Below are 15,235 nucleotides of genomic sequence, written 5' to 3'. Positions count from 1 at the left end.
TGGAGAGCCCACCACCACGGAAGTACCGAAGTACCACTGTTACCTGCCCCAGGGAAGCCGGGTGCATAGGTCGATTCTGGTGTCGGGTCGCGGGCTGATTTTCTATGGAAAAGTAGTCCAAACTGCTGCTAGCTGAAAGCGTCGTTGAAGTCGTGAAGATTAAAGTTGAAGAGAAGATAAAGATGAACCTGGAAGCAGAGGGGACAGAGTCTGGGTCACAGCACAGTGACCAGGGAGCTCACAGGAAGGAACTCGTGGATGTCGGGTGCTTCAGGTGTGGAAGGTACAGCTGGGCTCTGCAGCCACGGGCTCCGGGAGGCTTCAAGGAAGGCCAGTTTCTGGAGGGCGACTGTCCCACGTCGGCTGAGGGTCGCTGCGGTGTTCGTGTCCCGATTGGATCCACTAAGCATTGGCAACCGCAACCCACGCAAGATGAACAAAGCAGCTGTTGGTGCAGACCCACGAGGTCTGAGGGTGCTCTCCTTTGCAGGGAGCGTAGAGCAGGCCTGGAGCAACCAGGGGAACTCTTGGAAAAGAAGATTGTCCTCCGTCAGGGCCCACAAGTCGAGAGACAAGGGACCGCGGAAGGCAGCAAAATGGAGTGCGTAAAAGGGCTCCCACGGGCCACCGGAGCGGGCCAGGGAGCTGAGAGTCGGCACAAATGCTGCTTGATGGTTGGCTCAGAAATGGGCCAAAGCACAACTTCCCCACTGGTCGGGGTCGTGTGCTGGACAAGAGGTGGCCGGTGTCTCTGGGTATGCGGGGATCTCGACACCCACGTGGTCCAGGGTGCTCAGACTTGCTGGGCACACTCACAGGACGCTGGGATGCACTGGAGACCCACCTCGAGGTTGCTGGAAGGCGTCGAAGGTCGTGAGAGCAACGAAGTTCCAACCGGGTATCTTGTAGTCTTTTAGGTGCCTGCCAAGCAGGGGGATAACTCCTTTATCCCAAGGGAGATTTCTTCAGTCAGCTGGGCAGCAGCTCGTCGAAGGTCAGTTCTGTGAAGTCCTGTACGAATCTAAGGCTCTAGGGCAAAGTTATTCCCATATATCCCCAAGATTAGGGGATGGTCCAAAATAGAGCCTACCAATCAGAGTAGAGGCGGGAAAGGGTGGCTACACCCACTCCCCTTTGTGTGTTTCCCGCATGGGCGAGGGGCAGGACGCCCCTGAACCGGTTCCAGGCGGTGTATGCAGAATTGGGGCTCTGCAGCTGCCTACGTGCAACTCTGAAAGGACATTTGGTGCACCCACCCTGTTCCAATCCACATATCCTGTCTGGGGAGGTGCTGGCACCTCCCTGCCACAGGAGCCCTATTGTCCAGATGGCGAGGCTGGGGTTTTCCCCAGCAACAGCCAGCCAGAGTCGTGTAGGTGGCGGACAGTAGCCATTTTGTGGTACATGTGCACTTTTAAATTGGTGTCCAAATTCTACCGCTTTTCCCATATCACCCTCCTAGCAAGGGGGAATCGTGCCCCCATGCCCATGGCTGGACTGGGGGTATGATTCCTTCATGTTTGACACCAAACACGATATGGTTCTGTGTAGCCATTCCTAAGTTACAGCGATGATGCAATAACTTATAATGCGGTTAAGAGTATATGGTATGGCTACACTACAAACAACCCAGTAACGATTTTACGAAGGTTGCAGAGAGGTCCTACTCACGTAGGGGTCCCCCCTCACACATACCTCAGCACCCAGCCCTGTAGGATTACCAGGGCCTGCCATAGGGGTGACCTATGAGAGTATATGTGTTGTATTGGTATGGGACATAGGGTACCTACATCCCTGTAAGGGGTGCTAGCACCACCTTACTCAGGCTACAGTAGTGGCCTGGTGGTGTCAGTTTGGGTGGCTGTCCCAGGGTGGCACAATAAGTGCTGCAGCCCTGGTAGGCCTACTGGGGGACCCATGCCCTGGGTACCTAGGGTACCATCTACAAGGGACTGGTAGGGCATGCCCAGCATCCAATTATGTTTGTACCTAGAGTACTCACAACCGTTTTAGGGAGAAAGCAGATAGGCTGGGGTCCTGGATAGCAGGATCCCAGCCAGACTAGTCAAAAACCACTTAAATACCAGGCAAAAAGTTGGGGGCAACCATTAGTCAGATTCCACTCTCCTACAGCCCCTAGGAACCGTGTCCACTTTGACCAATTTCTTTTTATTTTTTTTTAGAGTTTTATATAGTGCAAACTAGACCTGAGAATTTGGGTATCTGAGCGCTTTACATGAGCACCAGTTTCGTTACAGATGGACACATTCATTTATTTTTTTAGGCACGGGGAGATTGAGTGAATTGCCCAGAATCACACGATGTTGAGCATTGTTGCCGAGACTCAAACCCGGTTCCCCAGCTCCGAAGTCGACTGCTCTAGCCGTAAGGCTACATCCTTCCTTGAACAACTGCACACCAGTGTAGAAGTTATATACATATAAATAGTGACCTTTGTTAAAAAGTCCTCTACCAAGTTCCCACACAATTTTCTCACTCACTCCGACAGTGGACGGACAACCAGGGGGGACAATCCTGGAATCCCTACCGGTGTACACCCTGAAATTAGAGACATATCCAGTCCTATTGTCACACAGCATATACATCTTAATTCCATAGTGTGCCCTCTTGCTAGGAATGTACTGCCTAAAGACCAACTGGCCCTTGAATAAGACCAAAGAATCATCCACAGATATTTCTTTCACTGGAGCATAGATCTCAGAAAATCAATCTACAAAGTGATCAAGGACAGGCCGAATCTCAAAAAGACGGTCACAATCAGTCTGATCTTGTGGCAACACTAAACCATTATTGACAAAAGACAGGATCCGAAGAAGAGGCAAATACTGATCACGACTCATGATTCCCAGAAATATAGCTGTTGCCATTAAGGGACTAGTAGACCAATATGAAGCTATCAATGGCTTCCTTATCAAGCCCATCAAAACAGTTAAACCCAAGAACCTCTTCAACTCATCCATATTTGTGGGAGTCCACCCGGTAGCTCTAGAGTGGGGCCTAAATCTGGCACTGTTGTCCCACAAATACTGTTCAGCATACAAATTAGTCTGCTGAACAATCTCCTCCAAAAACCCATCGCCCATAAACAACTGAAAAGATGTATAGGCAAAAGGTTTTCCGTAGCCACACTACACCCTTGGACACCAGTAAAGTCATGCAACGCCGGCTGCACCATGTGTGGGGCAACCCAGAGGTCAGCTCTTTCAATGGAAAGCCTTGCAGCCTTAGGCTGGAGGCCAGATTCCTCTTGTGGCACATCCATGTCCTCCTCTAAAACAGGCACTTCATCTGCACTAAGAGTTACTTCATCACCGATGATTCCTCTCAGACAGAAAATTCACTGCCAGAATCTTCTACTCTCCTCTGCCTCAGATGCAGAGTCAGTTACCAAAAAGGGTAGACCCAAACTGCGTCACTGAGACCTGGGTAATAGACAGTACATTATAAGAATGGTCCCAGTAGGGGATTCTTTAAAAACGACCAAACATTAAAGAAATAGAACACGTTGTATACTTTAGGAGTCCAATGGTATTTAATCACACTGAGCTCTATAATCACTTTGTTGGGAATGATTGTATCAAAACAATGTAATACACAAGTGCCCCAGCAAGGGGGAAAGGAAAAGAGGATGTGATATAAAGGATTTGGTGATCTGAGTGAGGATCAGGGGGTATATAGAGGAAGACCCCCCGTAAGGAACTAAGGATCCTACCTCTGTATTGGGGTCGAAACTTCGACATCTATATTGTTTGCCAGTTGGTCCAACAGCGATTCTTCACTGTGTTACTGATTACAATCATGGCTACGGGATTTTGTGATGTCGGTTTTTATCCATGTGGCTTAAGGATGAGCCTTTTTTTCATGTAAAGAAATTTGTGATTTCCATCTGTACTTTCTCTGTATACCCCCTGATCCTCACTCTGCAGGGACACAGCAAAAAAAACAACGATATCCCACTAGAAAGAAAAACAAAACAATTTGCTCACAAGACAACAAGATACACATCGAGCACAAATGCAAAAAGATTTTTACACAATAAAACAGAAGCTAAACATACTGTTATTATTACACCATTTAGAAAAACACATTCATGCAAGGAAATGATACTCATTTAGAGTAAATAGTACAAAAACCGTTTTCTTACCAAACACATGCAACTACACAAACTGCAGAACTACCAGTGACGAAACCGCAACCTGGAACATCAGTCAAAAGAGCAAAAGCCTTGAACTAGAATGAAAGGGAGAAATTAGACCCCCCAGGATATAGCGGCATGGATTAGCAAATTTAGCGGCACAAATATGGAAAATTAGCGGCACAAATATGGAAATTTAGCGGCAATTTAGCGGCGTTTTATTTGGCAGTTTATCCTACAACAAACACAGATTTCTTTGTTTTTTGAGTTATTTAACACCATGAAGCTATGTATATTTGGTTTATTTCCAATGTAGAGACTTTGTCTTCAAGACTACAAATAGGACATAAACCTGTTACTGAATAAATGCCCAGGGTACCTGTATGCTTGTCGTGTTAATCTTGCAGTTCTTCTGAGCAGTCCAAATGTAGCCCAATATTGTGCTGCTGATTATAATGCAGGAACAATAATGCCCGGATGGATTGCTCTGAAAGGGACCATCGTCTGGCTGACAAAATAATTTTGTAGATGCTGTTGCTCCTTTCAGCATCTGCAGAACTGGTCACACAGTCCTTGTACACAGCTGCAAGCTGTGAAAGGACTGGAATGCGGTCAGCCATCCCACACCAAAAAAGGTCAGTGTCAATCACCCCAGAAACAGATGCCTGTACTGCTTCTGGGCCTACATGTTCAAAGTAGAGGCAAAGCTCCTGATCGGGGACTTCGCTGAAAGCAGGGATGGCAGAATATGCACTCTTGTCCTTAGGCAGGATGCAGAGTCGTGCAGGATTGAAAAGGCGCACTTGCTTCAAGAACCCAATGCCCGGTTGGGCCTCCCCCATGTATTTGCCCGCCTTTTCCAGAGAATTTTCAAAAGCTTCATTGAGCTGGGCTGTTATCTTGTTTTTCTGTGTCAGAGTTAATTTAGCCCCTGTAGTCATCTGCAGAAATGGTTGTAGTGACTCCAGAGTGAGGACTGAATTGTTTGTTAGGTCTATGTGAAGGTCCTCCAAATAATCATACACCTTCATTGTCACTGGTGTCTGACTCTGGAATAAGTCCATCAGATGCAAAATGTTTTGGCATTTTTCGGCCACAATGTCCAATTGCACTTTTATGCAGTTTCTTTCGTCGCTGTTCAAAATCCTTTGTAGATTTTCAAGGGAATCTGGGGGAGACTTGCTGAGTTGCATCTCAGACTCAACAAACCCAGCATAGGCCTCAAAATGCTTGCAATGGTACTGGACAGCAGCAAACCAAGAATTCCACCGGGTACTGCAAGGATCAGGTGCCATCCGTGGTTTCATCCCATGGTTCTCAGCAAGATGGTGCAGGTACCTTCTCTTTCTGCTCCTGGCCATGTAAAAGATGCGCGAGAAGTACAGGAGGAAAGCATTTAGCTCCACAAAAGGCTTCCTAAATGACTCTCCAATAAGGTTCATTATGTGTGCCAAGCAGGTGATATGTATGGAGTTTGTGTACAGATCTCTCAAAACAGTGTTGTATGCCTTGAGCATGTATGCCGCATTGTCAGTGTTAAAGGAAATAACGTCCTGAAAGGCTATGTTGTACTCTGTGAGCACCTTCACAACTGCTTGCGCTACAGTCCCATGGTTGCACTGTGAGAGGAACACTGTGTCCGCTAGGTGGGTGTGGATCTTACAGCCACCCTGCGCAGAGACAACCGCAAATAACACATTCAATACACACCGCCCTTCAACATCAGGTGTTTCATCAAATATAACACTGATCTTCTGATCTTGCAAGTGTTCTTTCAGCTCGTTCTTTGCTACTATATATCTCTCTGGGAGATAACGTTCTTGAAGCTGATGACTTCCAGGTATTGCTCCACCATTTCGCACTCGCTCATGGAGAAACTTGCGCAGCACAGGGTGGTCGGTTTTGCTCAGCGGAATGTTCAGCGCTGTGCAGACATTGACCCACTCACTTATAATTTACTGGTTTGAGGCACCGGCAGCTGTACTCTTTGTGAAAAGTGCGTTGACAGTCATCTGACGGGCACGTTTTGGCGAAGAGTGAGGGTCTGGATCATCTGAACAGCGCTTCAAGTGTTTTTGGGACTTCATATGCATATCAACAGTGTGTTTCCGGATGTGATCCACCGCCACATTGCACACACTGCAAAACAGCACACCACCATCCGCATGCATCACAGCGCTGTACTCTTTGGCCCGAAATGCTGCAGTTATATGGGTGGGTAGATGTGATCGGTGCTTCACAGTCTTCAAAGGCTGCATAAACTTCTCCATCGGGGTTTTGTTGTGGTGGCTTGCTGGCCGCTTGGAATGCAAAAGATCTCTGGCTTGTGGCACACTCGCGTTACTCACCTACAAATATATTTGTTGTTACTAGATGTGTTCCAAAGGGGAAAAGGACATTGCAGTTGTTGGGTGGAAAGTTAAGCAAGCATAGGGTAAACGTGGTTAGAAATGCATGGGACTCTGAAGCAAAGTTGCATACATGGCGCGTTAACATACAGGTAGGCAGAGGTCCTTCGAAGGGAAATGGCACACTTGTGTGGTCCCGCTCGGCAACTTTTAGTCTGTGGAGGGCAGTGGGGGTGCGAGGTAAACATAAAAAAACATAAGCATCACTTTTGGGCAAAAATGGGAAGAAGGGGAAGGAGCCACCTGCAAAGAAAGTAAAACCTAACCGCGTGAAACAAATTTGTACAAGTTTAGTTGCAGGAGCATCTCCCCGGAAGCATACAGAAACCAAAACTTAGTCTTACCAGTTCTGTGCAGCAGGAAGCAGATGTTAGTTGCCAGACTGCCCAATGACTCTTGAACCAGCAGCTCCTTGCCTCCGGGACTCTACAGAAGAAGAAAAAAGAAGAAAAAGGAGTTACAGCTGGATTTGCTAGCCCTTCCCATGGCACACCCCCCACTACGCTGCTCTAAAAACCACAGCACCCCCTTGTGCCCCTGGGCCCGCATAACCAGCTGGCCTCAAAAGAATGGCACCTGGACCTGCCGCACACCTTGTGCTCGGCGGGCCCCCAACGACAAAAATGCCCACTTCTCATCCCCCCAGCCCTCCTTAGGTGGTGCAGGCTCGCTCGCTATTCTCGCTGGCCGCAATAAAATACAACAATTGTTTTACGCCACACCACTTTCAAATGTCACCAGCTGCCACCGACCGTGACCACTGGCGACTTCTTACTGACATCTATATACATAACTGCATAAGCACATAAATATATAAACATGATTTATTGTGAATATAGGAAAGAGCAAAACTATTCATCATTTGAAATGTTCTAAAAAGAGGTCGCATCTCATCTCACCTGCGGCTGCTTCTGTCCGTCTTTGTTCTCACACTACCTCACTCGCTCCTCGCTGTCTCCTGCACCTGCGTCAGAGAGGGCAAAAACACTCCCAGGTCATAAAAACACAAGCCAAGTGAAACTTCATCATGGAAGTCATAAGTCAGCGAATGATAAGACTGAACAGCAATAGAATTAACATGCGTTTTATCCTTTTATCCTATACATAACACAGAAGAAGGAACCTGGGGCTGGAGGGCTGGCGTCACCACGTAGCTGTACAGAGAACGTGTTTTTGCTTGCTCTGGCATATCTGCCTGAGAGAGACTGAAGCTAAATTCACAAGATGCATTGTGTTCAGAGAAAAGGCAAACGTATATCTCTTTCATCTTTATTTCTTCCCAAAAGTAAACTGACAAGACAAGAACTTCAGCCTCAAGCGGAGGTAGATTAACTAAATGCCAAGAGTAAAGGAAATGAAAATATGTGCCCTTTGTCCATCAGTTGCATCACAGCAAATGGCATCACTGACGCCGGGGCCCGGGACTGGTAGCAGGTGGTTGGTGCTTGGGCCCGCCGCACACTGGGCACGCGGCGGGCCCCCAACAATTCAGCGCTCACAGCAGCCAATTCAGCGCTCACAGCGCTCAGCTCACCATACTTTTTTGGTTCTTGTTTAGGTCCTGCTATAACAGTTGCCCGCTTGTTTGTAGTGCTCACCTACAGTTTTTGAGCAATTACTATAATCTCTTATCAGGCTGTCAGCTGGTTTTAAGGCTGAAGTTGGCCCTGTGCTTTTCTCTGTGAAAGCCACAGCTAGTTGTAGAATGAATATTTGTCAGCCACCGTTCCCTAGCGGGTTTAGGAACGAACAAACCATGGAAAGGCTCTTTTTCAGTGAAGTACACTATACAAGCGTAGGGTGCAAGAGGGCCATTAGTCTTATTATGCTGTATTAATTAAAACCATTGCGTACATTGAAATGTATAAAACCTAAGCAAGTTTTTAAAGACTTTCAAAACAAGCTCACAGCGCTCAGCTCACAGCAGCTTACCTGGGCCTCTGGGCCTCCCGAGACGACGATCCACCACCAGCACCAGCCACAACGATACGATGACGATCCAGACCAGCAGCGCCGCTCCAGACCAGGTGAGTCGCGTCGTCATCGAGTCGTCAGCACTGCCTGCTGTGAGGACCACCCCCCTTCTATTGGTCTATTGGACCCGTGGCAAGAGCCACTGGCCCAATAGAACAATAGAAGAGGAAGAGGGGTGGGTGGGCTGCTGTCTGCTGCTGGATGGGGGTGGGATGCCGCCAGGATGCCAGGATTTCGCGGGCACTTTTGTAAAAATCGCGGCATTTTTACAAAAGTGCCGATTTCGCGATTTTTTTGCTAATCGCGAAATCCTGGAGGGTCTGATTAAACATTACAATCGCAAATGACAAGAAGTAAAACAATTAAATTATAACAGTCTATGTCTCTACCCAAATGGACAATCTGCTACCAAGGGGGATAGAAAAACAGCCAGAAGCAAATAATAACTGATGCCCCATCCCATTGGGGCAACCCTTACCCAAGGGGCTTCCGTCAAACATAAATATATACATATCCCTGGTGCTAGTGGGTTTTCTACACCACCCCCACCCCCCTCTGGGGCACGTGGGCCGTCAAATCGGGCCGATCCCACGCATGGGGGTCAGAAAACCATTGCACAAAGATTAAAATTCACTGGTGCTATCGGGGTTTTCCGTCATGAGCACCGAAGGGGTTAAAATTGTGATCTGTGCTTTATTTTTCTGTTCTCTTACTGCAAAGTTAGGGAATTTTGTAATTCGAACCTAGTCGAAGATTGGGGCGTGGCAAAGGTTTTCTAAAACATGCAAATAAAATCATCTGTTAGCATTACAAACTAAATTTAATAAAGTGTTTCCAAATGCTGCAGAAGCATGTGAACTATATATGAAGTACATGTGCTCTTTGTGCCCGATTCACTTATGAAATCATATTAATTTTTGAAATCCACAAATTGTGAATTTCAACTCTTGCATAATATTCCACTTGGTTTATGAGAAACTATGTACAATTGCACCTTCTTTCAGTTGTGGGTGACAGTTCCAGCGTTAAGATGTGTTGAAAATGTGCAAAAGGACACCGTGAGTTTGTGGGTTTTACATATTCTCACCCCTTAAACAGTTGGAAATGTATCTGTGGAGTGGTGGGATAAATTTGTTTTCGACATGGAATGGAAGCAAACACCACCAAATGCGGTATTGGTGTTGGAGAATTGGCTTCTCCACAAGGAAAATATTTTCTTTGTGGAGAAAAAGTATAAAGAAAATTAAAAGTGCTGTTGTAATAAGTGGAGGCATTTTCGCATGCACAATTGTAATAAGTATGTTTACCCCTCTAAAATGTGCTATTTAATGTACCTAATTGTGATTTTACTCAACTTTTACTGGAGCACGCCTGGAAAACTGTGACTGCTTTCGGTTTCAGACTATGTTTGAGACCTTTGTGAATTTGAAAAATGAGGTACTCTGCAGCCATGTAAAAGATTAAACCTACAGGTGCAGATGTACAATTTATTCAAGAGTCTCTCTCTACCCTTAAGTGTCATCTGAACAATGATTTTAATAATGTCGAAACAAATGACACATTAAATGTACTTTATGTGGTGCCTACATATGTTAAAGTGGGGTAGATTTATTATTTCTCTTTCTTTATTTAAACTTGAAACTATCACTAACCCAAAATTCATAGTATTGTGTGACGTATTACAGGCAAGACCAATGTATTATTGGCTTAGAGTGCAATCTATCATACATATTGAAATTTGTAGTGCTAAACAACATATGCGGGGATCTGATATTATGCATATCACTGTTGAAACACATGAATTTAGTTGTAAAAACTTTTCTTTGTTTGTACCACATTAGTCCCTAAGTAAAACTGCAGTACAGAACTCATAAAGCAACCTTCATAACAATCTGCAAATGCTCGTGGTGAATCTGGTGGGGAAAAAATACATAAAAATATGTGATTCCAGTGTTGCCACGTGTTATGCTCATTTGTACCCTCAAAATTCTGAATTGGCAAGTTCAGCCCAGTTGGTCGGTTATTCCCACAGCCACCTTTTGCACTAGGGCTTTGCTCTAAATGAGCCCTATTGTGTTCCTTTTAACACTGTGAAGCGGGCATTCCGTTATTGTTTTAGTCTATTATATCTAATATCTTTTTATTAACTATAGTACTTGTAATCTCCATTTTGAGGTATTGTGTGGTCTGCAAATTAGGCGCTTAGTCTCCCTGAATTCCGTTACCTTTAAAAGGCTGTCAACTGCTGGTTGAAAGTTGGCTCATTATCCTTTAATGATATGCTATATACACTGAGATCTCTGTTGTACAAAGTGTACTAGAGGGCCAGTGCTTCCCAATCTCTTCATACTGTTAGGTGCTCCTAAACTTAAGTAGTGCCCTTTCTTATATTTCGTTATGGAAGTCTGGTTGACACAACTGATACATTGCAGATAATCTTTGGACCTGTCACTGGTGGAAGTTGAAGTGGAATGTGTTAAGTAGAAGCTTGATGGCTCATTGTACAGTACTCATTCATGTTGAGACACCAGGTTTCCCACATACCATCTCAATTTTTGGAAGTGATTATGGCCTTGCTCACCCCCAGTCAAAACCTAGGGGATTAAAAAGTAATGGTTCAGGTGTCTTTTTTTGGTCTAAGAAGCCAATTTGAGGAAGTGTTAACCATCTATAAACAAATATTTTCTAGCACCTTATGTAGCCATATTTCTGTAAAATTTTGTTTACAATCTACAAAAAGACCTTCCACCACGTCTCCACTCTGCGATCAAATATATGGCGTTCTTTAACTAGCAAAAATAGTTTTCACAACCCGTCTGCCTTTAGTGTGGGTCAGCAAACCCACTTTAAAAATTGTTCCAGGATCACTTAAGTTACTTGGAGGTTCTTTACACTTGCAGTGGTATGGCGTTCCATAGCCAACAGTCAAAACTTGTTACAGGTATTGTGTCGTTTCACTTGAACATCTAAGTCCTTCAGAACTGTCCAGGCACAGCCAGTCTCATGGAATCTACAATCCAGTGATAAGATTCCGAGCTCCTGCTTCCTTCATGTATATAGCTAGTATTATTTTTCATGTTGTAATGACTGACTCACTGTAACCTCCATCCCCTTTTCATTCTTCTACCCCTCGCTCCTCAATTCCCACCTTAGTCGCAATTTCAATGCATCATTATTCCAAAGCCATTCTCTCCATCACGTATATTCATTTTCCATTTTATCTTTTGATGCTGAGCCATACAGAAATAACATTACCCTCCTTTTTTCTTCTTCCTCTAGGTTATTGTGAACGAAGATCGAATCCAGGAGGCTAACACCAAGGCCAAGAAGATCCTAAAGCATGCCTGAGAGGTTTAGACGAGCCTTCCTGCTCCTGCTTTGTCTCTCCTTCCTACTGCTTCCCTGCCCATAGCCCCAGTTCTGCCTGCGCCTCTCTCTGTGGTCTCCTACAGTATACCCTACACATGCAATGCTTTGGCATTGTGATGTGATGCTGCAGTTATCTGTCTGTTTCTTACTACTGGCACTGTTACTCCTCCGATACTCCAGGTGTTGTTATATAAGGCACTGATGCTGTTACGTCTGAACTAATTTTCACTGTTACTTCTGTTAGAAGTGTGCATGCTTCTCATTTATCCTCTGCCCTTCTCCCTCCCCACGCCCCCATTTTGCAGTTTGTTTTTTTTGGGTGCAAGAATGTTGTCCCGATCAGCAGACCCACCTGATGGTGTTAATGCCTGCGGATATTTTTAAACCACAATTAATTTCTCCTGATTCATCACACCTGCCCCCCTCCCACTAAAAAAGTGCTTTATTATCAATTATTTTAATTTTAGGAACCCACATTAAACCATCTGCAGAAACCTGCTGTAGGAAGCTGGAGCCGCTGTTGTACATTCCTGAGTTTGAGAACGTGGACTCTAAAAGTATATGCACTAACACTCACCCCCATGGAAGCTTGCAGGCCACACACTCATCAGCGGTTGCTGTGCACCTGGAGGGACTCTGGGCACATAAACAAATTAATGGTGGTTTTCACACTGCACAGATGTACACATACACACAAATGTGTGCTATTGTTATTTGAGCAAGTGTTGATGGAACTGCATGTCATGCTAATGGACACTGTCCATCTACACTGCTAGTAGTCACTACAAGATTGAATACGTGTACCGGTGTGCTGCATTTCCCTTTAACAACATGCCTATGAATCAGTAAGGAACATATTAAAACATTTCCTCATCGCAGTGACGTGGCAAAAGTCTACAGAATCCCAAATACATGTGGACCTTTTAAATTGTAGTTGTAACATGCTGACTAAAGATTAGTGTATTATACATTGTTCCCTCAGCAACAGTTCCCTTGTGCACCTTTATAAAGACTCTATTCTACCCCCAAGTTCAATCCCATATTCAAATCACTGATTTCTTGTGCTAAGCACCAGGACACCTTTGGGTAACCGTTGCGCTCTATGAATTATATAACATAGCATTGCAAATTGTGCTTAAAAGTGTACCACTTCACCTTTTAGATCATGGTGCAGGAATAGTCAGTCTTTTTACCTTTGAGTCTGTAAAGCACTCTGCTTCCTTGCAGCAGCGTTCACACAAATTGATTGCTGCGCCCCAATATTGAATCAACCCTGTGCTCACATTGAGTAAATCTTTTACCTACAGACTCCATCCTGCCTCCGAAACTGCTGCTTACACCACTTGTTATTGTACTTTTCATTACATCGAGTCATTCTGCCTCCAGCACTAATTTGCCCACTGAAGTTTGTCTTCTTCCTGCCCCATCATTGACTCTCCTGAGGCCTGATCCGATTCTTTGCTGCTCCCAACAGTGCCTCTATCCAGCCCATAAAACTCCATTCAGTTTGGTACTGCGCCATGTGTGATTTTGTCCTGCTCCGACACTTACTTCATCTTGCCTGCAGTGTTCATTTTATTCTACTCTCGATGTATGATTCTAGTCTGCTTCACCATCTAGTCGATTTTGACTTTAAAATGCACGTCATCCTTTTCCCTCCCCCTGAATAAATCATGCCCTGCCAACTTTTAAGCATTCCTAGCCTTGTCACCGACCAGAGTCTACCCTCCAACTCTGTGTTACACACTAATTTTTCTTCATGGTTACACCAATGCCCTCTTGTAAAAAAAATTACTTCCATAGAGCTCCATACTCATTCCCTCGCAACCCCCTACTCCAGATTCCTCATCTCCCTAATTCTGACACTGTCCACGAGCTACACTTACTCCATCTAGTCTCCAACTAGTGACTCTACCATGTCTAACTAGCTTGTCTTCATCAGTCACCCAATACATACTCCATCAAGTTTCTCCACGTAAACTTCATTATGCCCTCCCCCACCCAACCCCCAAGCACTGGCTGCATACCTTCCAGCTCTATGTTCAACCTGTAATCCAAGGCAGACTGAAGCATGTTTCCACATCACTATCGCCAATGCTGACTCCATTGTCGCACACAAAACAGTAAAAGTAAACAATACCTGATGTTGGTTTGATACAGCACCACGCTTAAAACTCTTTCATGCCCACTATGCTAACTACTGATCTCAGCACTGTTCTCAATCTTTCTACAACACTTGTTCCATTGCTCCATGCTGTTCCCCGATAATGAACTGCACCCTAATATTTTCAGTCTGCGTCCTCACATTGGCTTCTTCCTGTCATAAGCACTGACTTTGATCCACAATAGTGTTAATTTCATACTGCTTCCAGACACTGCTGTTCTTGCTCCCAATACTGACTCTTTCCATCCACCGGCACGGACATGTACTCTGTGATAGTCAATTTTTCTCTAACATGTGCTCCATCTTCCCTGACAACTGTGAATGTATCATTCTCCCAAGGCTCACACCATTCTGCCCACAAACACCTTACTAGCCCACATAATTACGTTGATACCGTTACTATTGCTATTCCATCTACCATGAAAATTGAATCCTTTCTTGCAGAAATTACATCATGCTATTGATTTTTACTGCTCTTCTGACATTGTGTTCATCTAAAAAAAACAACATTGCCATCTTTCCACCGCGTGCATCACCTTCATCTTGCCCCATTGGCTTAATCTTTGCTCCAGTACTGACTATATCCTGTCTCAAATACCCCAGACTTTTCCAACCGATATCATCAACTCCACCCTCCCCTGCATCGAACTTGACTTGTCTTTTAATCCAATATGGATGCCATATTGGCCCCAACACTGACTGTGCCTTGTACCCAGCACAGCTGGTGCCAAGCATGTGTGCCTACGTTTGTGTCACAGCAATGATGAAGGAACTGGTCTCCATGTAAATGAGCTGAGCCTGAGATCCGAGGATCTTCCCAATTTGTGATATTGACAATAAACAATACTTGTTTCTGTAAGCAGGCTTCTGCGTCAGTGTATGAATAAAGCAATGTAAGAATGGAGAGTTTACGAAGCTAAATTCAGAAACGGGAAATACCACGCCCATGGAGAAGTGGCTCAATACATGACAGTTTGTTTGAATGAATTAGAATTTGGGGCTTTTAAAACTTTCCAGTTAAGAGTGGCTCATCCTTCAAATCTTCCCAGCTTTCCAACCAGAGACCTGTGCTTAAAGTCACCACCTGTTATTTCTCGTTTGCAGGCTGGGTTCTTTCCCTGTGATCATACAGCACTAAGCCATTTAGAGGAGTTTGTTATGGGG

General features: G+C 45.0%; 1 protein-coding gene across 4 annotated transcripts in view; it reads left to right on the top strand.

Annotated features, from left to right (window-relative positions):
- The window catches only part of LOC146797981 (synaptosomal-associated protein 25-like), a 396,023-nt gene extending 381,093 nt beyond the window's left edge, over window positions 1-14,930 (top strand). For all 4 annotated transcript variants that reach the window (XM_085625207.1, XM_085625206.1, XM_085625209.1 and 1 more), the window contains one exon: window positions 11,818-14,930. In XM_085625207.1, coding sequence (XP_085481333.1) covers window positions 11,818-11,886 — 69 coding nt within the window. In that variant the 3' untranslated portion in view covers window positions 11,887-14,930. The remainder of the gene's footprint in view (window positions 1-11,817) is intronic.
- The last annotated feature ends 305 nt before the right edge of the window (window positions 14,931-15,235 follow it).

The sequence above is a fragment of the Triturus cristatus genome, chromosome 9, assembly GCF_964204655.1.
Source record: "Triturus cristatus chromosome 9, aTriCri1.1, whole genome shotgun sequence".
NCBI classification, from domain to species: domain Eukaryota; kingdom Metazoa; phylum Chordata; class Amphibia; order Caudata; family Salamandridae; genus Triturus; species Triturus cristatus.
The sequence above is the reverse complement of the archived record's forward strand: the minus strand, read 5'-3'. Positions and strand labels throughout refer to the sequence as shown.